A 25,500-nucleotide genomic window follows, 5' to 3' on the forward strand; every position below is an offset into this window, starting at 1 on the left:
CAGACACAATAGACTGCGTATTACATAACTCCACGTATATGAACTGTCCCAAATAGGCAAATGCATAGAGACAGAAAGTAGATCAGTGGCTGCCAGAGGCTGGTGGGAGAGGTGAATAGGAATTGACTGCTAGTGGGTTTGAATCTCTTTTTGGGGTGATGGAAGTGTTCTGGAGTTAGGCAGTGGTGATGGTTATACAACTCTATGAATGTACTAAAAACCGTTTCACTATATACTTTAAACAAGTAAATCTTATGGTATGTGAATTAAATCTCAATAAAAGATTGGAAACATTGATTAAATAGCATTCTGGTTAAATTTTAAGATATAATTCTATCTTCATAATCTACAAAATTTATTTACATTGAAGAATTGAGGGTGTCATTTACCACATATTTTAAAAAATAACTCAAGTCGCTTTTCAAATAAAATAAACTGAAGTATTTCAGTCAAATGTATATGTTGTTTTATTCTTAGTTAACTAGACTCTGGATGGAAACATTTCTAACGTGTGTTTCTCTACTTCTCTAAAGAAAAGTGCATCTGGCTCTGGGTGATCGAGCAATATCTTAGGGGGTCAGCACCCAATGTGGCTGGACGGAAGCTGTGTCCTCAGGGTATCCTGGATACTGGAGTTTTCTGTTTTTCATGAACTATTCTGTTCACCTCGTGTCTGGGACTGACATGCTATAGCCACAAAAAAGTTATTATGTGGCTCTTGCTACCTAAAAACTGAAAACTTTGAGGCTGGACTGTCACCTTTAAGAATCCTTCTAGTTCAACCTCAATCCTCTACAGACCAACCAGGGAGAGCTGCTTGAATACCTTTCTATACATTAAGATTCTGGATGCCTCAAAAGTTCTCATCCTTTTTCAGGCCTCTGCCTTCCCAAGGGCTCCTTGGAAAGTTTTCCTTTTGCCTGCCTCCTGAGTCCCCAAGCCCTGCACGGAGTGTCGGCTGCAGCTTCTTCAAAGCTGCTGCTGTAGACCACCAACCTGGTTGTCAATTTTCAGCTCCATCAGGGTTTCGTTCTCTTTCAAAGCATCAATCAGTGCTAGAATCCCAACTCCTGTAATAAAGTTGGATTCCACATTTAAGCTCTTCAAATTTTTGTTCACTCTTAGCATATCTGCAAAAGCCTGGAAATTACAGAAAATAGTTGGAGATTAGTTTGATAGCACCTGGTAAATAAACACTGAACAAGCCTGAAGAAATACACAAAGCAATACAGCTGCCTTAATGTTTCCTATTAGATTGTTTAAGCTTGACAGGCCACTCACAGATCTCACATGTGTCTACTTTTCACATGCACTTGGTCACAAACTTTAAATTTGTTGTCATGTATAATTCTCTATCGGTAACACTCTCTACTGCTATTCATTCACGCTTCTGCTTCTTGCTTCTTTCCCCCATGTTTCTCAGACTTTCTCTCAATCTCTGTGTAGGAATAACTTCATCAATGTCTCTTTGGAACAAGTTTTCTTACTTGGGTCCTGCTGCAGCTAGGTTACAGTGAAGCCCAAATGAGGGGAAATTACGAACTAATTTCCAAAGCAAGAACCAAAAGGACACAAATAACTGGAACTGCTAGAGCATAAGAACTATGGAAATGGGTCTAACTAAATATTCACCACCTCAGAGAACAGTGTCTTCCATCTGCTTGCATTACAATTTCTGACAGGATGTGGCAGTGCTAGGCATTTGACCCAGTGCTTAATAAAGGCTATATTGATTAATTAACAAAGCCTGTAAGTGAGCAGAGAGGAAAGAGAAGGGCTGGGGAGGGGGGTAGTGGAAGAATATGAATGTGAGTTTATTAATACAGCCCTGCAGAGGGGTCAAAAGAAAGGCCAAACTCCAGAGACCATGGGGTAAGATCAAACTTAAAGTCAAGTTAAAGGCAACAGGGGCAGCCACACTATAAAGAACTTGGGGCACGTATCTACACTCCTGAACTTCCTATTAGCAACAACTGGCCATGTGACCTGAGATAAATTCCGTATCCATCCATTTGTACCCACATTTATTAAAATGTTACCAGTGGACTATTTTTGATAGGCTCTGCTCTATAGATTCTGAAGTAAAACACACAAGTCTCTACCTCATGGAACTTACATTTTAGTGGGGGGCCCAGATAATAAGAAAGCAAAACATAATGTCAGATGGTAAAAAGGGCTATGGAGGAGGAAAAAAAGGCAAAGCAGGGTGGATGGGGAGTGTTGGGGGAAGAGCTGGCTTGCTATCTTATATACAGGGCTCAGGAAAGGCCTCCCCTGGAAGGTGACATCTGAGCGAGGACTCAAGTAATTTAAGTGATGAAGTGAAACTATGTGGAGTATCTTTAGGGAGATAGGAGCAAGGAGGCTGTACAGCTGGAATAAAATGAAAGAAACAGCAAGAAAGGAGGTGAGTCTCCTCAGGTAAGGCTTTACTAGGCCACTAAAAGAATCTGATTTTTACTTAGTGAGACAGGGATCTGCTGGAGGCTTCTGAGTATAGGAATGAAATCATTTAAGTTTTAAGAGTCACTTGTGATGCTGTATAAAGAGCTGGCTTTGGGGTAGGTAAGGTGGAAGCATGCAGTTAAGTTAGGAGCCCACTGCAATGAGAGAGAAGACAGATGAGAGAAGACAGTGGCTTGGACCAGGGTGGTGGTGGTGAAGATGATGAGAAGTGGCTGGATATAAAGGAAATATCTGAAGACACAGTGGGATATACATTTAAGGTTGTGAGAAAGGGAAGTCACTCCATTATTATTATCTTGACTTGAGCAAATGAAAGAATGACGTTTCCATTTAGTGAGATAGGGAAGAATGTGAGAGAGGCAGGTACGGGATGGAAGAATCTGGTTTGGGATTTCGGTCTGAGACATCTGTTAGACATCCAAGTAAAGCTGTTAAGGAGAAGCTGAACATGGGCTTGGAGTTCAGGGGAGAAGTATGAACTGGAGATGATAATGTTGGGAGTCTCTGGCATACATGGATAATATATAGCAATGAAACAGAATGAGGTCACCCGGAAAGTAGCGTAGACAAAGAAAAGAACAGGGACTAGGGCCAAGCTCTGAGCCATTTAGAAGTTCAGATGCTGAGGAGATGAGAAGGAACCAGTTTAGGGACCAGAGGGAGAATGTCCAAGCAGGTAGGAGGAGAATGAAACAGACTGATACCCTCAAAGTCAAGAAGAAAAGGGCTTATATCATGGTCATGGATTCCCTCCAGAAATGCAAAGTTGATTTAACATACAAAAATTAAGCAATGTAATATATATTAATTGAATAAAGGAGAAAAACCACATGATCACTTCAACAGACAAATAAAAAGCATCGATAAAAACCCAACACTGTAGATCCATAAATGGAACCCTCTACAGGTTTAAAAGAATGATGTAGAACTTCATATGCTGATATGAAAAGACCTCTAAGATATATTAAAGTGAAAAATTTAGTTGCAGAACAGCTTATACTGCATGATTCCATTCATGTTTTAAAAATTTCAAAGAATACATGGAAAAAAATAAATATAAAAGGATAGTAAATAATGTATTGCCTAATAGTGAGTACAGAAATTGAAAAAAAGAGTAAAAAAATTTTTTTAAACTGATACTTGCTTTTATTGACTGCTGAACATCATGGTTACTAACAGTAGCTCTTAGAACACAGAATTTTTTAAACTACACTAAAATTATTTATTTTTAAATTTATTTTTTATTGAAGTATAGTTGAATTAAAAAAAGTAAATCTTTGCATAAAACCAGTTTAATCACCTTTGTAACACACCCTGGTATTACACAGTCATAATTTCAATATTATTAGTCACAGCTTACTTACAATAGCAACAGGGTCATTGCTTCGGGTGGCTGCAAGACTGAAATATTTCACATGTGTGTTGGTTTCCAAAGCCTTTGCAAAATCTTTTAGGGTTGGAATTGGGATATTCTTGAAAGACAAAAATTTGAAACATTATTACATTTTAGTTTTCAGTAAATTCAGTCCAATAATCAAAGACATCTCTACTTTCTCTTTTGCTTAAAATGTACTCAGAAATGATGTGACATATAACCACTGGCCTACAAATGAAAACTAACAACTCAGCCGCCTCATCTCTGACTTTTCTAGTACGGTACATCTGCACAAACTGTTGGCATAGAGCAAAGCATACATCACTGCTTTTCTAGCATGAGGTTAAAGAAAATTCTCACTATTCTCTTTTTAATTATTTATATTATGAGTATTTAAAATGGTTCCATTTTTCTACAAAGAGAAAGATGTGGGAATCTACTTATAGTGATTTCTGAGGAAGATGACATACTGTTCTCAGTCACAAGCTATAAGGTGTTAAGAGAGATTAACTTGAAATGAGGAAAGAGACAGTTTTAGGAGACATCTGTTTTTCCTCTTAGTATCAAGACTTCAACTTCCTGTAGCCTGGTTATTTTCAGATCATTACTATTGATTTAGAGACCAAGATACATGAGAACTAAATTAAAAAAAAAAAAAAAAGATTACTGATCAACTAGGCACATTAGCTTTTTCCAAGGCTTTCCTGCCTCCACTCACAGGAAGGAACACCCACAGAAAGAGCACAGAGGTCTTACTCCCTAGGTTCCTGTAATTTCCAGATGTTCTCTCTGTCTTCAATTCAGATAAATTAACATTTAAAATGAGGAATCTGTAACAAGGCTATTATACAATGGCTAATAATACCTAAGAGATCATCTGAGTTTACTCTTTGGTAATTAATTATCCCTATGCTCTCCTAACTCATTTCTTCTTTCTTTACTTCACGGAAGAGTTGTATTTTAAAAATCCCAGTAAGATCCCACAAAGCCCACTTCTAGGTGTGTAATTAAGAGAAATGAAAACATATATTCACACAAAAACCTGTATGTGAATGTGTATAGTGGCTTTATTTATAATTATCCCAAACTGGAAGCAACTCTTAAGTCTCTTAAGTAAGTTTATCAGCTCATGAATGGACACACAAACCACGGCACATCCAAAGAAATACTGCTCAGCAACACAAAACAGCAAACCACTGAGACATGCAACAGCATGGATGGCTCTCGCAAGCATTATGCTAAGTGAAAGAAACCAGACTCAACAGCTACACACTGTATCACTCCATTTATATGAAAATTCTGGAGAAAGCAAAACGGTAATGGAAAGAAAACAGATCCATGGTTGTCAGGGACTGGAGCTGGTGGCAGGGAATGATGACAAAGGGGTGTGACATGTTCTACATCTGACAGTGGTGGTGGTGCAATTGTATGCATTTGCTTTAACTCACAGAAGTGCACACTAGACAGGGAGAATTTCACAACATCTACATTATATATCAAGGGACCTGATTAAAAAGACAAAAACTGAAAGACTAAAATGCTCTTATAAGAGGGGAGTACTTTGGAAGCCCAAGAGATATACTGACATCTGCAGAGTTTATATTTCTATTAATATATGATAGCCTTTAAAAAGTAAATCAGAAAATACTGTTACACTTAACTTCTAAAATCAAAGAAATCTCTGTTAGCATACTATTTGAGGTAAAAACTTGACCGCTAAGTAGAAGGGATCAGCTTATATCAAAACTACCCAGCTGTCAGCCTAGATCCAACTGAGTCAAAACAACTCAAAACAGCTTTCTGCCTGCTTATCACACCTACCTTTATATTATTCAAATTAACTTCAACAAGACAAGCATCATTTTCTTTAATCCTCTTTAAACTTTCTTCAACGTTGGTTGGATTTGGGGGCTCATCGCATACTGGAAGAATCTTTTCCCCTTTTACCACATCTGCAGTAACAAATAGAAAGAGCAAGCATGTCACTGATTGACACTATTATAGTGAGTGCATATATTAACTTGGAAACACATAGCACAAACACACACACACACATTCAGTAGAACTAATTTATAAGTTTCTTTCCCCAAATTTCTAAAAGATCATTTATGGGCTGACACACAAACCACTGAAATAAAATTTTACTGAATATAAATACCAAACATAATTCAACATTTAATTTGTTTGCAATGTATCAGCCTTCAAAAATGAGTATTTTCACTGCCTCTTGTCTCCTGGTGCATTACAAGATATCTTTATCACAAAAATATATTTGCTGATACAAGCTGACACAAATGGTGATCCCATTTACTTTTAGCAACGTTCAAGATAAAGTTCTAATATGATAAAACCTCATAACTCAAAGTTCTAATATGACAAAATCTTAACAACTGTTAAGAAATTAAGAGGAACGAAAAAAAAGACAACCTAATGAAATGTGTGACCCTTCTGGATCCTGATTGGAACAAACCAGTTGTGCAATGACATTTTTGAGAGAATGCGGAAAATCTGATCATGGACTGGTTATTAGACGACACAAAAGAATTACTCATAATCTTTAAGTTTGATAATGGCATTGTGGTTATGTTATAAGAAGAGCCTTTGCGAGAGACACATATGGAAATGGGTTAAGTAATATAAACAAACAGGATTTGCTTTAAAACATTTCAGGGAACAAAGTAGAATGGATGGGAGGAAGGCAGTCAGTGGATGAAACAGAGTTGGCAAGATGTGAAAAACAGTTGAAGCTGGATAATGGATATGTTATCCCCTCTTCTATTATGTATACTTGAACATTTCCACAATAAAGAGTAAAAAAAAAAAAAAAAGGAGAATGGCCAATTATAGGACATTCATAAAATGGAATGTTATAAAGATGTCTGAATGAGGTAAATCTATATGCACTCACTAGGAAATGTGATATGTTGCTAAGCAATATACTATATAGCATAGATTAAAATCCTCACCACTTACTTCATGGGATATTAAAGCTAGTTACTTCATCATTCTAAAACTTCAGCTCCTTCACAGGCAAATTAAAGATGATAACACTTATTTCATAGAACTGTTGTGAGAATTGAGAACAATTTACATTCAAGAGCTGTGTGCAGAAGAACATGGCCCATGGTAAGCATTCCAAACAAACAAAAAAAATTAGCCAGCAGTATTATTATTGAAAACTTAAGTAATAAGAAATACCTCTTGTATGATCTAATTTTTGTAAAAAAAAAAAAAAGAAGAAGAAGAAGAAGAAGAAGAAAGAAAAGATTGTTTGTAACATGTGTACATATATAAGTTTATATAAGCATAACACGAAGTCGGGAAGGATACATTCCAAATCGTTAAGTCATGGCTGAGGTGGAGTGGTGGTGCAGGAAGTAGGCTGTGAACAGAGACACTTACTTCTTGTGCACTTAAGTCACGTTTGAATTTACTACACAATATGCATTATTTTTGTAGTTTTAAAATGTCTTATAAATTTTTAAAAAAGCTTTGCTTTTGTCTAACATTGCGTCAGACAAAAAGGTTTAGGGGCTGAAGAATTCTTTGCTTTCTCCTGAATCTGATTTTATAATATAGTTTCTTTGTCAGCACTGTTGTAGATTTCCGGAAAATTAGGAACACTGAAAACAGAATGCCAATTAAAGCCAAGTTTGACTGGTTTTTATAGCATTTACCATTAGCATTATTTAGTAAGGTGAGAGTGGTTCCTATTATGTCTGCTGACACATTAAGCATACAATATTTAATATTCTATTTTCAATGATTTTCTATGTCAATACCATACAACTGGAATCAGGATTCCAGTACACATACATAACATTTGGCATGCAAATACTTAAGTTATTACGTGGAGGAAACAAAACATAATTAACAAAAGATTAGAATTCACAAAGCATTAGTTCTTACTTGAAAAATGTTCTTGGTCGACACCATTACTACTTCCCATTATGTTGCAGAACTGTGTATTCGCTATCAAATTGTGCATCCCAAGAATAGCTATAAATATAGAAAAAGAATGTTATTTTATACCCCCAAATTTCTATCAACGATTTTAATATTCTCTGGACACTTTCATATTCAATTAAACACACATTTTGTAGCCCAAAAAAGGAGACAACATGATTAAAAAAATCCCCTACAATCTCGTTCTTATCAATACCCTTGTACTTTCTCCCCACTTCTGAATTTAGACAGCTGGAGCCAGCTTGACCCTAAATGTAAACCTGTGCTTAGCTCCATCTGGTGGCCAAGAGAGAAAATGGAAATGATCTACTGCTATCCACCCTTTTCACAATGTTTCTCCAAACAGAATGCTATAAAAAACAGATTTTTCAACTTAACCTTGACTACAAATATTAATTTACATTTGTACTTCAGCTGAGAGCAGAGCACTAAAAAGTACAGTTGAATTCTCACATTTAAGATTAAAATCACATCCCTTAGGACTAGAAATAAATTTGGGTTTGTTTTTGCTGCCCTTTTCCACAAATGAGGCAGAAGCTACTACTATACCGGCCCATTCCATTCTGAATGTACTGTTTACAAATTCATTAGTCCTCAGCCCCCCAGGGAATAAGATACCTGCTCCAGGTGTGGTACCACACCCTGACTGTCCTTCTCTTGTTAATTCTTGGGGTTGTTTGGTACTAAGATCTTCCCATGCACCATATTTTTCTATCTAAGAGGAAAATGGGTGTGGGTGGAGGTAGCTGGGGGCAGACACTGGTCCAGGTACGAAATGGGTAATGAAAATCACAGGTAGGTGTGGAGTTCCATCTAACTTCAGAAAAGTTAGGGAAGTGGGATTATAGCTCAGGACTGACTATTTTATCTAATTTCCAGTTACCCATTTCTGGGTCTTCTGATAAAATGGGATACCAGTTGACCTTGGAGACAGCTTTTAGCTGAGCCCCAGCTGATGAAAGTCTTTTATAAAGACTTTCAAAGATGGCAACAAGGGGGAAGAAAGACATCCAATAATCAATAAATTCCATTAACATTAAAATTTCATCATTAAGAGAATTTAAAGAAACAAAATCCTTTATGTCAGATTTATAGTGTTAAAAACAAAGCCAAATACATGGTTACATATTCAGGAGCAGTTCACTAGGCAAAGCCAGCATTTGTATAGTGAATACAGGTGTGTGTGGACATTTTCCCCCTCTATTCTCACTCACAAATTAATTTATTTTAGGAGATACCTGCGAGGTCACACAATTCTGTATCAGAAGCACTTGTCAAAGCTTCTTCTAGTTCTGGATCAAGAGATACTTTTTCTTCTGTAAAAGTCTGTACAGTTTTCTGTTTGGGGATAAATATTTTCCCTGTAAAATAAAGCAGTTTGTTAATTTCACTATTACTACTAGTAACTCATTACCATTTTGTTCTAACAGAAATTATTAGAAGTATGTACAACTGAAGCTGAAATAAAAAGTCAAGATTAACATCTATAACATGTGTATGTATGGCTGAGTCCCTTTGCTGTTCACCTGAAGCTATCACAGCATTTTTAATCAGTGATACCCCCCAAAATAAATACAATTCATTATTAAGAACTCTTAAAATTAACATCTACAATAATTCTGTTTCATCTTCAGTATGTATTTATGTTTCCAATGCAATATTCTGGCCATAAGAGTCAGAACAAAAAAAAAATTAACTGAGAATTTTTCCCATTTGTGAAAGTAAAATAGGCTCTTTTTGGAGTAATAATGAGCTATTCTACAAATATTTAAAAAAATAAATCATAAGAAATCTATAAACAGATTAAGGAAATAGAACAATTCACTTTCTTATTCTTAAGCAAAGAACTGCTAGAATCCCTTGGGTCATGGCAGAGGCAATTCAACTTCCAAAAATTTGGACTTCCCTGGTGGTTAAGAATCTGCCTGCCAATGCAGGGAACACGTATTCAGTGCTGGGGAAGATGCCACGTGGCACAGAGCAGCTAAGCCTGTACACCACAGCTACTGAAGCCCCTGTGCCCTAGAGCCTGGGCTCTGCAACAAGAGAAGCCACCGCAATGAGGAGCCTGTGCACCACAAGGAAGAGTAGCCCCACTTGCCCAACTAGAGAAAGCCCTTGCACAGCAACGAAGATCCAATGCAGCCAAAAATAAAATAAATACATTTAAAAAAACTTCCAAAAATTTAAGTTCTACTTGAAAAGAGATTTCTGTATGTCTTGAGTGGTCATCTGAAACCTTCTGGCACTGTTCTTCTAAGCCTTGATGGACAGTAACAAGGTTACTTAAGAAAATAGTTCTTCTAGAAACCCACAGTTCTTGGTATGTGAAAATTTGGTACTTTATTACCATATGTTCAATGAAAAACTGAAAATGTGAAGGGAATGGAAAATGATAATGATATAACTTCAGCACAAGCTGACCAAACAAGATATACTTACACAGTGGGACCAAGTTACCAAGACTGCCTCTCATTTACTTCCTGAGAGGCAAAAATTGTAACGAAGTAATCTAGGAAGGCCTTCACAGGTGTGTCTTCACAGAAGTTTAATTATTTTCTTTTCTATCAGAAAATTACCAGGAAAATATGTGAGGCGATGTGGCCTGGTAAATCTACGCAGTGTTCTATCAAAAGATGTGTTTGTGGGCTTAATCATCAGGGAAGTGAGTGTTGTATAATTCTTGTTCAAGGTAAACAGCAGTCAGTGTAACTCATAAGGAAACCTCCCACAATGCACACTGCTCCCAGGAATCTGGCCAAAGCTTGTCAGGTATTTTCAGCTACTACTACTAAGTTGCTTCAGTCGTGTCCGACTCTGTGCGACCCCATAGACGGCAGCCCACCACGCTCCGCCATCCCTAGGATTCTCCAGGCAAGAATACTGGAGTGGGTTGCCATTTCCTTCTCCAGTGCATGAAAGGGAAAAGTGAAAGTTAAGTCGCTCAGTCGTGTCCGACTCTCAGCGACCCCATGGACTGTAGCCTACCAGGCTCCTCCATCCATGGGATTTTCCAGGCAAGAGTACTGGAGTGGGGTGCCATAGCCCATCTAAAAAATCTTAATTTCTGATATTATATTTCTTATTTTTTAGTATTTCTGTTTCTTTTTCAAAAAAAAAAGTTTCCATGTTTCTGCCAAAATTCCTCATCTGTCATACATGCGGTGCACCTTGTCCACCAGATCTGGTATTTCTGTCACAAAGTTTCTGACTCATAACACCAATATCTGGATTATCTCTGGGTCTTCTATTGACTGTCTTCTTGATTATGGGCCACATGTATCTTAAGATTTTTGATTTCGTATTGGGTATTTTTGTAGAAAAGTATAGCAGAGACTAAAGGAAATGATATTTGCTCCCAGAAAGGGGCATGCCCTTCAGGTCAAGACTGAAGTTATATGCTTTACAGTTGAGCTGAATTTGGCCTTTTTGCTGCAACTTTAGTTTGATTCATTTCCTCACTTGAGGAAAGATCAGGACTTAATCTTCAGCAAGGCCTGGGATTAGAGATCTGGTGAGATTTTGAGAGCTCTGAGATGCCTACTTCTTTCAGCCGTACTTTCGTATTGTCTCCTCTACACTTTGTGAACGTGGAGGTGGACTGAAAGGGATTTCTCTCAGTTCTCCTATCTCTTTCTCTCAATCTCCTGAGCTAAAACCATGCCTCAGGATTTCTCTTAGCTTTGCTTCACTGCCTTGGTTCTTAGAGTAGGATCTCTAACACTAAATGAAGACCTAAAGGGCAGCACAGTCTCACTCTTTCTCATGCAGTGCACTGCCCGAAATGGTAGCCACTGGCCATATGTGACTAGGTTTAAATTAACTAAAATTAAAAATTCAGCTTCTCAGTCACATCAGCTACATCTGGCTAGTAGCTACCACACTGGTTAGCACAGATACTGAACACTTCCATCATGGCAGAAAGTTCTAGTGGACAGAACTTTATAATTGTAAACTATTTAGTTACATAGACTATAACTTCACTGGTTTATACTCTATCATGTTAGCCCATACACAGCCATTGAAAGTTTAAAAGTTAGGCTGACTTCTCCTTAGTCCTCTCTATGGTGGTTTCTGCTTTTTCCCTATATTTCAGTCAGGAAAGAAGGCAGAGGGTTACTTCTCTTATGGAAGACTTAACACTTTCTGGAGTCATTAAGATTTGTGTCTTCAAGCTCCGGGTTTTTTTTTTTTAACTGTGATTATGTAGTTTATATTGCTTGTTTTGGTGAGAATAAGAAGTCTCTTGCAACTTCCTACATCTGAATCAGAAGTCTTTTTAGCAAACTATAATGTACTTATATTAGTAAGGAAGCTTTCAACTGCATATAACAGAATGCCTAATTCAAAGTGGTTTAAACTGGTGCTTCTCAAGCTTTAATGTGCATGTCATCCATCTAGTGATCTATTAAAGTGCAGACTCATGCAAATAGGTCTGATGCAAGCACTAAGAATCTGTTTTCTAACCACCCTCCCAGATGACCACTGATCTACAGATCACTCTCAAAGCACCAAGGGTTCGAACAGTAAGTATTTTTATCTCATTTAATAACTCCACAGGGAGGTGGCTGAAGGTTTAGTTCAGTAGCTCAATGCTGACATAAAAAATTCAGGCTATATTTTCTCTTTGACTGTAACCAGCATGGAGGCCTTTGTTCTCAGGCCATTAGTCTCAAGATGATCTTTGTAACACTACATATCACATCCTCATGTAGCAAGGTCATGACAGGAAGGAAGGGAACTTTCTCAACTGCTAACTTTTGTTAAGGAAAACTGTCTAACAGATTCCTCCTCTGGTCTCACTGACCAGCACTGGGGCCATGCCCCCCTGCAAGGGTAGCTAGAAAAGCAACATCTGGCCTTTTCAGTCTATTTCAGAGATGAATTCTGCCAGCAAGGAAGAAAGGATTTGTGAATGGTTGTTAAATGGAAAACTATCACATTTGTCTCAATACTGAACCAGATGAAGTACTGTGCTCCCTTAATTCCCTGAACATTGCACTATAGCTACACTTACACATTTGGCATGTTTTCAATGTTCTGTTCCATCCCCACATCCTTGCCTTGCTCACAACAGGCAATTCAATTTACTGAATAAATAATTCAGTGATCGCCTCCAGTTCAATTACCTCACTGTATAAACTATAACCTAAATACCCTGGTTCAAAGTTACACAGCAGAGTGAGCACAAGAACACGGGTTCCCAAACTCTCGATCCAGTTATTTTTCCAATAAACTGGTGGTTTATCAAACTTAACCCTTTAGCAGTGGATATTTCAACTCAAATCCCTATCTATATGGCAGAACATAATTAATCTTCCTAGCATCAAATTTTAGAATTCTGGTGATTATTAGATAATCTTTTATCATTAGTTCACAGGCAAAGGCAAATCCAAATCATAACATCCTGATAATTCTATCACACTTTTCACAGTGGCTGATATAACAAAGTGGCATACAATTCAGATGGCATGCCTTTAATTGCCATTTCAGGATAATCATATTTTCCTGAGCAAAATCTTATTGGGACTTTCAAATGTCTATCACCATGGCTAACATTGGCTGCACAGTGGATTCACCTGGACAATTTTGATAAATTCTGACGTCCAAGTCCCAACACCTTAGCCCACTCACCGAGATTCTGATTTAATTGGTCTGATGTGCTGTATGGGACATCTGGATTTTCAAAAGCTCTCTAGGAATTCTAATGCATAGCAGCCAATGTTAAGAACCACTGGATTATGGTATTCACTTGGAAAACAAAACTACATAAACTATCAAATAGCTGCCCACGTCTTATTCTAGGGACCAATGGAATCTAAAGTGTTACAAAACTCTAAAATGTTTATTTTTGTAATTCTTACCTACAGGCCATAAAGGCATTATTCATATCTAATTTTTCCCCAAAAACCTTTGCTAATACTTACAAATACAAAATGAATCTCATCAGAACAAACAACAAAGCAAAACAAAATTTCCAAGGACTTAGGGAAATTCTGTGACAGAATTTTGCTTAATTTATACAGCTCTGAAATAATTTGATGCCTCCTCTGATACTCCTCTACATAATTCCTCTGTATGTAGAGATTTTTGCTGTAGCAGTATTTAGTTCATACACTTTTGTGCTTTTAACAATACAAAAAATAATCACTTCATATTTCTTCATGATTAGTTTAACATGAATATACTGTAAGAATTATACTTTAATGAGTATGTATAAAATCTTATAGAAAACTAAAAGAAAATATTTCTAAGAAAGGATAAAACAGGCAGAACTTAAGTTTAGTATTACGAATACAAAACCTAAGGGGTCCTCCCCAAATTGATTTACAGACTTAAACAATCCCTTGAACAAATCTCAGCTATTTGCAGAAAGTGACAAGGTGACACTAAAATTCATGTGGAAATCCAAGAAACCCAGAATAGCCAAATAATCTCGAAAAAGAAGAACAAAGCTGAAGGATTCGCATTTCCCAACTTCAAAACTTAATACAGTTATTGTAATTAAGATAGTGTTTTGATGTACAAGGAAAGACATTTACATCAATGAAACAGAGTTCAGAGCCCAGAAAAAAATTAGTATATTTATGGTCAATTGAATTTCTATCAACACAAGGATATCAAGACAATTCAACTGAGCAAGAGTTGTCTTTTCAACAAATGGTGCTGGGACAATAGCAAAAGAACGAAGTTGGACACTTATATCTTACACCATACAAAAATAATAATTCACAATGAACTATAGACCTAAATATCAGAGCTAAAACTATAACACTAAAAAAAAAAAAAAAAAAAAGAGTAAATCTCAATGACTTTGAATTAGGTGATGATTTTTTAGATATAACACAAAAGTACAAGCAGCAAAAGAAAAAATAAATTGGACTATATAAAAATCTAAAACTTTTGTGGGGCAATTGACACCACCAAGAATGTGAAAAGACAAGCTCTGGAATGAGAGAAACCAATTTCAAATCACATATTTGATAAAAAATCTAGAATATACAAAGAATATTTATCAATAATAAATCAAATATTTATTGAGTGACAAAAATCAGGAATAAAAAGACATCAATTCAAAAATAGGCAAAGGATTGAAGAAACATTTATCTAAAGAAGGTATCAGATGTCTAAGAGCACATGAAAAAATGCTCAATACCATTAGTCATTAGGATAATGCAAATCAAAACCATAATGAGTGTTATCACTTCACAGCTACAAAGATGGCTATAATCAAAAAGACAAGAGTTGACCAGGATACAGAGAAATCAGAACCTTAATACTGGTGGTGGGAATGTAAAATGGCGCAGCCACTTTAGAAAACAATTTGGCAGTTCTTCAAATTGTTAAAAAACAGTCACCATATGACCCAGCAATTTCACTAGTAGGTATAAACAGCAACTTGTACATAGGAAAATGGAAAGCAGATTGTATGCTCAGTCGCTCAGTCGTGTCCAACTCTTTGCGACCGCACGGTTTTCTCAGCAAGAATACTGGAGTGGATTGCCATTTACTCCTCCAGGGGATCTTCCCGACCCAGGGATGGAGCCCGCAGAATTGGCAGGCGGATTCTTTACCACTGAGCCACCTGGGAATCACAAATGTTCACAGCAGCATTATTCGTAATAGCTAAAAAGCTGAAACAATCCAAACGTTCATCAACTGATGAACGGATAAACAAAGTGTGTGTTTCCATACAATGAAATATTATTGATCCATATAAAAAGGAATGAAGCACTGATACACGCTAAAACACAGATGAAACTCGCAACCCAAACATTAGGCTAAGTGAAGGAAATCAGTCGGAAACACATATTGTATGATTCCATTAGAGAAAAACTTGATGAGAGGTCTCCTAGGGCTGGAGCATTCCAGTGAGGAGTAGAGACTGGCTGCTCATAGTTTAAGGTTTCTTTCAGGGATAATAAAAACATTCTAAACTTAAGACTGTGCTGATTGTGGCACAACTCTGTGAATGTACTAAAAACCATTGAGTTGTACAGTTTACATGGGTAAATTTTATGATATGGGTTGCACCTTAATAAAGATGTTTTTTAAAAAAAACACTAAGGGGCTGATGTATTAAATAAGGGCTTTTTTTTTTTTTTTAGTCTTTTTGAGTAAATTTATATTTGGCCCCCTAAATTATAAAGATAAAAAAAAAAACGTAATTTTCTGAGACACATTCAGCCAGACAATGTGTGTGTCAAAATCAGCTGTTTCCTGAGAAATACATAGTTAACGAACTTGCTTGATCAATTCTATATTAACAGAAAATGCCTTTCTAAACATGAGTGTTAATTTTGTCTCATATAAATGAGATTTAAGTTACAAATCTTAATTACTACTAAGAGATGCTGATAAATAGATCTCCATTATAACAATTAATGTGATACGTGCCCTCAACATCTTACAGGATGAGTGAAATGCTCAGCTTTTATTCAATGTACACTTATGTATGGGTGTAGAGGGGTGTGTGTGTGTGTGTGTGTGTTTGCAGTGGATAGGGAAATGCATAAATTTGACACTACTTTTATTCAAAACCATCTGTTAACAAACTTCATTAGTATACTATTATGATCATCTTCCTTCTGATGTGTTTTTTCAAATCATGGATTCTCAATCTCATTCTGATAAAATGATTTAACACATATAAAGCAACTGGTATACAGTAAACACAACAGACCCATGTTAATTCTTTATTATTTTCTTTGGAATTTCTTGCATGTGTACGTGAAAGAGAAAGAGAGCATTTTCCAAAAACCATCCTGGAGTACTGAAAAGCATAAAGTCCCAACTGTCTATATCCATGATTCTTTATTCAGAAAATGAAGATTGGCTAGGCATGGATATTTTTGAAAATGCTCCCTACCTGGTTCTCACTTTTACCTACTCATGTTGATAATCTGTATAATTACAGCTCTGAAAATATTAGGATGAGTAATCTGTACTAATTTTACTTTTTCTCTCCTTGAAGTATGGTCAGAAAGCCCTGACTTCTAACTTTTAATATCTGTATTTATTTGAAATAATACAATGTCTAAAAAAATGGCTATTCACTTCTGTTCTTCAGTACACAGCATTCTATCTAACGACTTTAATTTCCTTATTTAACAAAGCAATGGCTAAAACTGGATTTTTTAAAAACTGAAATTAGAGTTCTTTACATTGTAGCAAAATAAGGAATGATAAGATCATAAAAAATCTCTGACAAGTAGGAAATGACATGCTCGCCACTCCCAAATGCAATAAAACAAAAGCAGGGCTATGACTCTTGGTTGCTAAGAATGTTAAAATAGCTCAGTAATGTTTCTGCAACTACAAAATGGCAGCTAAGGAAATAGAAGAAACCAAGATAAGAATTTATATAATAGTAGCTTAAATGTAGGCATTTATCCAGACTGTGTTTGTGCCAAGAGGAGAAAAGAAAAAAAGAATATTTTGCCAAGACCCTTGTTATTGTTCCAAAAAATCAGTAAAATACTACAAACCATATTAACAATTTTATTGCCAGGACCTTTCTTCAAAAGTCCTCATCTCTTCTGCTCTGATAACAAGTTACAACTACCAGAATGTTAAGTATTGTCTTTGTCATGGTCCCATCCTTGCTCAGTATATAAAAAGTACAATAAATAGAAATAGTCATCTCTTAGTTATTTCATTTCTATAGAGAAAGGTCCTAGCTAACTTTACTACATGTATGTTTATAAGCTACACTGTTCCAGAAAAGAATTAAGGGAACTCAGCCACTATAATGTCCATAGGGGATTTTGGGACAGCTTTTTGATAGGAAGTGTACAAACCTGAAATCAAACAAACCAAAGGACCAGGGGGCAAATTCTGGAGAGGAATTTTTGTTTTGACCCAGTAGCACCCATGACACCTGCTCAATATTACAACATGATCACCAATAAATGCCTCTTTGTCATTTTTTAAAAAATTTATTTAATTTCTGGCTGTACTGGGTCCAGTGCACAGAATTCTCATTGTGGTAGCTTCTCTTGTTGCAGCGTACAGGCTCTAGGGCATGCGGGATCAGTAGTTGTGGTACACAGGCTTAGCTGCTCCGCAGCATGAGGGATCTTCCTGGACCAGGGATCAAACTCATGTCCCCTGCACTGGCAGGCAGATTTCCAACCACTGGATCACCAGGGAAGTCCCAATAAATGCCTCTTTATTCAACAAATGCTTAGTGAGCTTGTATAGACTAGATAATGAGCCAGAAAGACAGCATAAGGAAAATAAGAGATTCTTTACTTTGAGGAGCTTATACTCTAGTTGAGGAAATCATGTATCTATAGTATGTGATTCTGGAGTCTTCTGTTTCTGGCCAACATGGAGGAATAGGGTCAGGATTTACCCATGACTGCATGTCAAAATGGGCAAAATATAAGGAAGAAGTTCTGAAGTTTTGAAGACACTGATCATCAGGCAAAAAAGAACAGTGATTCCTAAGAGGTGAGAAACAGAGTGAGCGCCATGACTGCCCACGTTACTGCCTGGAGAAGAGAACCCAGGCTGAAGCACAGGGAATAACCCAGGCAGAGCCTGGGGAACTCTCTGAACCAAGGAGACGCAGCTGAGGTCCAGAAAGATGAGGCAAGTCAGTGTTTATAGGACAGAGCATCAGAGAGGGAAGAGTCACACAGAGAGCACACTCTGGAGATCTGCAGAGGGCTGCCTTTTAACATTCAGCAGAGTACGGATCAGCACATGCAAATGATGAAACTATCTTGGGCCAAGGAAAAAAAACCACTGAAAAGATTAGAAATAACAGTGCACAGGCTCATGCAGGGCTGGGCATAGAACGTGCTCCCACTGACCAGACTGGAAAACCTCATAATTCACAGGGCACTGGGTTCAGTTCAGTTGCTCAGTCGTGTCTAACGCTTTGTGATCCCATGGACTACAGCACGCCAGGCCTCCCTGTCCATCAACAACTCCTGGAGTTTACTCAAACTCATGTCCGTTGAGTCGGTGATGCCATCCAACCATTTCATCCTCTGTCATCCCCTTCTCCTCCTGCCTTCAATCTTTCCCTGCATCAGGGTCTTTTCAAATGAGTCAGTTCTTCGCATCAGGTGGCCAAAGTACTGGAGTTTCAGCTTCAACATCAATCCTTCCAATGAATATTCAGGACTGATTTCTCTTAGGACAGACTGGTTGGATCTCCATGCTGTCCAAGGGACTCTCAAGAGTCTTCTCTAATACCACAGTTCAAAAGCATTATTTCTTCGGTGCACTGGGTAGGGAACTTAGAAGGGTCTCCCTTGCCTCAGTAGTGGAGAAACGATGAGCCCTAAACTGAACACAGCTCTAGTCCCAACCAAACAAATCTTAAAAAGCAAGACTCCAAAGGATCAAATTGTTCCCAAGTAACTTAATCATGTCTCAGAATGAAACTCAAGAACTATTTGTAGGTCAAATATCCTGCAGTCAAAAAGTTAAAATTCATAATGTCTGGCATTCAATAAAAATTACCAGCCTGCAAAGTAGGGGAATTCAATCCATAAGGAAGAGAAAAAAAAAATCAATATATTAAAACTGACTTGGCAATAACAAATGATAAAATTAGCAGGTAAGGATATTAAAATAGTCACTATATTGCATACATTCATATGTTTCATATGTTCAAAAGGTTATGAAGAGATATGGAAGATATGAAACAAAAAAAAGAGGAAAAGGAATAAAGAACTGACAGGACAAATAGAAAAGGATATACTATGCTAACACTAATCAAAAGAAAGCAATATTGGTTATATTAATATCAGATAAACTAGATTTCAGAGCAAGAACATTACCAGGGATAAAGAAGGTCACTTAATAATGACAAAATGGGCAATTCATCAAGAGGATATAACAAGTTTAAATCAGTTAAAATGAAAAACCTAACATTAGAGCCTCACAGTGCAAGATTCTGGAACAACAAAAATAAAAACTCTGCAGTATGTAAATTATATATAGACACGTTGGAGGGAAAGGAATATCCAGAGCAGGTATGTTTATTCAGGGAAAGTTTTCCATAAAACATGAACGATGAACAGTCCATTGGGCTAACTCCTCACTCCAAAGGAGTAGTGAGTGAAATCATTCAAAAGATACAGTGACCAGTCTGCAAAGGGGATGCCTGCATCTGCATGACTAATTTAAGTAGCCCAGTCTACTGGGCTGAGAAGACCACTTTCTAGAGGTATATAAATGACATTTACAACTCACAAAATTTGAGCATAAAAATAGACTCAGTCTTTATTCTGAAGTTAGTGGAAAACAACTGCCCACTGCCAGTTACATACGCCTGCTGATTGATTTAGGCAGTTTATAATTATGATCTTTCTGGTTTAACTAAGAAATCAGATTTGCCTTTTCTCCACAAGGAAATCATGTACTCAGCAAGATGAGAGAAGCATCTTTCAGAAAAGAGTGACTGTAGTAAGTTTTCTGGAAGGTTAAGGTAACTGTGAATAAAGAATCTGGAAAGTTTATGAGAAACCGTTAGTTTAAGGCAATCGTTAAATCCACCTTTAGTAAGTTAAGCAGAGCAGGGCATAGGAGATTCTTGAGAAGAAAACCCAAGGGCATTCCTTTATCACGAGAGGAAGGGAAACCACCAGAAAGAAGAGCTGCTCCACCCTAACGGCCAACTGAGAGTGCAGGCGTGCTCTTCAAGGAGAGGAGGAAGCCAAACTGTGGGCATCAGTGGCTCGAATGGAGGAATTCTTTGATGGTGCACTGGAGTGAGTGTACAAGGTACAACAGGCTCCAGTCTATGAAATAAGAGAAAATGAGGGGGAAAAAGTCTTAGGCTAGGTAAGGGGGAGGTGTGATATTAGAAGTGGGGAGGAAGACTCCTAGCAAAGCAAAGTGAAGTGAGAGTCAGTAAAAAAATATTGAAAACTGGGTCCAAATATTCCTCTAAGTGTCAAATCCATGGCCAGGCTCTAAGCCTTATCTATCCTGGAGACAGAACACTCAAGGTATATCAAAAGAAGATGAGAAATAGTCACCAGTCAAAACTCTGCGTTTCCAATATTCTCAAGAGTGAGAAAGAGCTGGAAGAATACTCTCCTTCGCCCTTGGTCTATGCCTCAGTTACGTCTTCTGTGACATTTCAAGGAGAAAGAGTAAAAACCTTCCCAACTTTTAACATGTATCTTCAAGTAAAAGGAGTATTATATTACAATTATGCTGTTTTAATTTTCTTAAATATTTAGTTTCTCAATATTCTGAACAAAGTAGGCTCATAAGAAAGGTATTTCCATTAATATTTACCAAGATTACTTGATACCATGATACCATTCCTACCTTGAGCTAGTTAGATTTCAGTTAGTCAGTTCAGTTGCTCAGTAGTGTCCGATCCCATGGACTGCAGTATATCAGGCTTCCCTGTCCATCACCAACTCCTGGAGCTTGCTCAAACTCATGTCCATCAAGTCGGTGATGCCATCCAACCATCTCATCCTCTGTTATCCCCTTCTCCTCCTGCCTCCAATCTCTCCCAGCATTAAGGTCTTTTCCAATGAGTAAGTTCCTTGCATCAGGTGGCCAAAGTATTGGAGTTTCAGCATCAGTCCTCCCAATGAATATTCAGGACTGATTTCCTTTAGGATGGACTGGTTGGATCTCTTTGCTCTCCAAAGGACACTCAAGAGTCTTCTCCAACACCACAGTTCAAAAGCATCAATTTTTCAGCGCTCAGCTTTCTTCATAGTCTAACTCTTACATCCATACATGACTACTGGAAAAACGATAGCCTTGACTAGACAGATCTTTGTTGGCAAAGTAATGTCTCTGATTTTTAATATGCTGTCTAGGTTGCTTTTCTCCCAAGGAGCAAGCATCTTTTAATTTCATGGCTGCAGTCACCATCTGCAGTGATTTTGGAGCCCCCCAAAATAAAGTCTGTCACTGTTTCCCCATCTATTTGCCATGAAGTGGTGGGACCAGATGCCATGATCTTACTTTTCTGAATGTTGAGCTTTAAGCCAACTTTTTCACTCTCTCTTCCACTCTCATGAAGAGGCTCTTTAGTTCTTCTCTTTCTGCCATAAGGGTGGTGTCATCTGCATATCTGAGGTTATTGTTATTTTCCCCAGGAATCTTGCTTCCAGCTTGTGCTTCATCCAGCCTGGCATTTTGCATGATGTACTCTGCATATAAGTTAAATAAGCAGGGTGACAATATACAGCCTCGACATACTCCTTCCCTAATTTGGAACCAGTTCATTGTTCCATGTCTGGTTCTAACTGTTGCTTCTTGACCTGCATACAGATTTCTCAGGAGGCAGGTCAGGTGGTCTGGTATTCCCATCTCTTGAAGAATTTTCCACAGTTTGTTGTGATCCACACAGTCAAAGGCTTTGGCATAAGTCAATAAAGCAGAAGTAGATGTTTTTCTGAAACTCGCTTGCTTTTTCTATGATCCAGCAGATGTTGGCAATTTGATTTCTGGTCCTCTGCCTTTCCTAAATCCTGCTTGAAATCTGGAAATTCTCGGTTCATGTACCATTGAAGCCTAGCTTGGAGAATTTTGAGCATTACTTTGCTAGCATGTAAGATGAGTGCAATTGTGTGGTAGTTTGAACATTCTTTGGCATTGCCTTTCTTTGGGAATGAAATGAAAACTGACCTTTTCCAGTCCTGTGGCCACTGATGAGTTTTCCAAATTTGCTAGCATATCGAGTGTAGCACTTTCACAGCATCATCTTTTAGGATTTGAAATAGCTCAACTGGAATTCCATCACCTTCACTAGCGTTGTTTGCAGTGATGCTTCCTAAGGCCCATTTGACTTCACATTCCAGGATCAGCACAAGATGGTTAGATTTAGATGACTTTAATAGATGTGTATTGTGGATTCTACTGTAAACAATGTACTTAAAAACAATCTTTAATATATCTTTTGACAGCTGTGCCTTATTAGCTCCCTAATACCTTCTTGCTGTCAAAAAAAACTACAATTATTAAAAGCAGGATATTTATTAGTGTAGGACAAAACATTTCTCAAATGCATTGAAGATATAATGCCTTAAAATTCACCTAATTAGGATTAACTCCTCCTTCTCAAATTTTGACCTATGCTTTTAATTCCATAAAATGTACAACTACAATTATTTCAAAAATCACAAACTGAAATTACTAATTTATTTCTATTTAACAAACCTCAAGTATTCTTACTCTGTAGGTCTTTTTAAGGCATTTTGAGATGATCCAGAAAGATGAAATTTGGCATGAGTATACAGTTTTTGTTCATGGTCAAAAAGAGAAATCAAGAAATGTCTAATTTTCAATTTTATGGGGATTCCCTTTCATCACACTAGTTCTGTATAATTTTAGCTCCAGAAAGACAGTGTGCCTTTAAGTGAAAAAGTAACAAGTATAATTAATCATCCTCTAGTCTCAGAATATGAGAAAGTAGTTGGATAACTATTCCTTTTAGCAGTTTCCAATTTTTTTCTTTAAAAAAGAATTGAGGAGTCACCTGATTGACCTTTTAAAATAATTTACAATGAAAGATTCCTATGAGATTTTGGAAAGAGCTGGAAGGAGCTCAAGAAACTGAGTGAATTGTTATAACATTCCCTGGCACAGAAAGCTAATTCTGCCAGTGGGGACTGAACTCTGAGACCAGTCATCTTAGTAAGAAAAATGATTTAGTTTAGAGACTAATGGCACATTTTATGGATTCTTATCTAGTCTGAGCAGAGCAAAAAAAGTAAAATGTTTTTATTTAATAGGTTTGCAAAATTGTTTTAAGAAGAACCAGGAGAACCTCTTCTGTCTAGGAAGACATCCTTCATCTGAAAGTCTATCTCCTGTGAAATAAGGCATTAAGAAACCTGGGACTCAACCCAGGTGTTCAGGTAACAGGTCATTGGAGAGGCAGCTTAAAAAAACAAACTTCTGAATTTTCAGAGCTAAGGAAGGGATTCACATTTAGCTTGACTGGAAGGTATGCTAATGTGATGTAGATAATTTATTCTGAATGTGATCAAGATCTTTGGGGTGAGACCCAAAGAAAGGAAGGCTGATTAGTGACTATGGATAACCAAAGCCAACTAACTTAAGGATGAGATCCAGTGTGGCTTTAAAAAGCCTAGAGCCATCTTTTAGCTGTATTTCAAAACAGAGCTCTGCAACCAAAGTTCCCCAATTGTTGAGATAAACTTGTCCTTCCTTAGGTCTATGACACTTGTAACATGGTTTTTAAGGCTTGGCTCCACCAGGTGTGGGTGGTGGTGTTTTCTTCCATCAGATAGAGTGTTGGAACTCAAAAGCTTATCTCTGGGTTTCCCTGATGGTCCAATGGTTAAGAATCCACCCTACAATGCATGGGACACCAGTTCGATTCCTGGTTTGGGAAGATCCCAAATACTGTGGAGCAATTAAGCCCATGTACTCAAAACTACTGAACCCGAGCTCTAGAGCCCACAGGCTGCAACTACTGAGCCCACGTGCCTCAGAGCTTATGCTCTGCAACAAAAGAAGTCACTGCAATGAGAAGTTCACTCACCTCAACTAGAGAGGAGCCCCCATTTGCCGCAATCAGAGAAAGCTCACATCAGCAATGAAGATCCACCACAGCCAAAATATAAAATAAATCAACAAATCTTTAAAAACATACACACAGACACTTACGTTTGTGGTTCTGAACCACTCCTCCATGACAGAGAATGGAAATTTCTTATCTGGTAACAACACCGTATGATCCTGTACAATGATTACACTATAAAAGATTTTTAACACTGATTTCACTATATTCATGAACAAATTTGATCCTCTCAAAAACTATACGAAGTAGGCAAGGCAGATATGCAGGCTACATGATTCCATCTATACAAATGTCAAAATAAGCAGAACTAATGACTGTATTAAAAGTTATGATGGTGGTTACCTTTGGGAAGAAGAAAGACAAGTGACTGGGAGGAAGCATAAAGGGACCTTCTGGAGGTGCTGATGTCTTGACCTGGCTGGTGATTACATGGGTGTGCTCACTATATAGTTCATTGATTTGTATCCTCCTTATTTGGGCATATTCTATAACCATGTCACACTTCAATAAAAAGTTTATTATTTTTTAAAATGATGTGGTCCTAATCACTGCATCATAGCTGCCTATAAATAGTACTGAATAGACATATATGGTGAAAGAGATGGTAAAAATGAATGTATTATAAAATGAAAACCACTAATTGTGAATGCAAAATTACTTTTTAATTCAGCCAGTTCCATTTATTTTATACCCATTTACAATGCAAAGTAAAAACTAAGAAAAAAGACTATATATAAAAGGAAACAAAAACTATTATAGTTAAGGATATAATATTTTTTCTATTGTCACCATATTCCCCACCTCTATCGTTTCTCCCTTTTGATATTTTCTTATTTTCCACAATTCTCCCCCTTCTTTCCTACCTCCTCTAACCCTCCAAGATCTTTTTCTAGAAAACTGGAGATGATTAAACAAGAGCATACTGGGGAGCCTCCTGGGTCAGCTGAGGACAAAAGCAGCTCTTTCACATCGCTTATTTTCTCTTCTTGTCCTCAAATTCCATATTTTCCCCACCATACCTTTCTCCCATCTCTCCCTTTGTTTCTTACATCCGTTCTTCTTCCTCATTAAACACCCTGAGTCCATGTGAAATGCACATAATTGTAAAAAGCAGTCTTGTAAAATTATGTTCCTCTATATAAACAGGCCT

At 37.3% G+C, this 25,500-nt stretch overlaps 1 protein-coding gene across 11 annotated transcripts in view; it reads right to left on the minus strand.

Moving 5' to 3' along the window:
* Positions 1-25,500, minus strand: part of TMOD3 (tropomodulin 3) — a 92,646-nt gene that overhangs the window by 9,004 nt on the left and 58,142 nt on the right. For 10 of the 11 annotated variants that reach the window (XR_014059096.1, XR_014059095.1, XR_014059098.1 and 7 more), the window contains exons 4-8: positions 9,046-9,168; positions 7,751-7,840; positions 5,663-5,793; positions 3,831-3,938; positions 997-1,140 (exon numbers count right to left, since the gene is read on the minus strand). Coding sequence is in view for 6 of the 11 variants with exons in the window: in XM_081508220.1 (XP_081364346.1) it covers positions 997-1,140; positions 3,831-3,938; positions 5,663-5,793; positions 7,751-7,840; positions 9,046-9,168 (596 nt within the window). In the remaining 5 variants the exon portion in view is untranslated. The remainder of the gene's footprint in view (positions 1-996; positions 1,141-3,830; positions 3,939-5,662; positions 5,794-7,750; positions 7,841-9,045; positions 9,169-25,500) is intronic. The other variant, XM_081508218.1, reaches the window with a different exon arrangement.

This window comes from Giraffa tippelskirchi, chromosome 7 (assembly GCF_054371585.1).
Source record: "Giraffa tippelskirchi isolate mGirTip1 chromosome 7, T2T-mGirTip1v1.2.pri, whole genome shotgun sequence".
Lineage (NCBI taxonomy): Eukaryota > Metazoa > Chordata > Mammalia > Artiodactyla > Giraffidae > Giraffa > Giraffa tippelskirchi.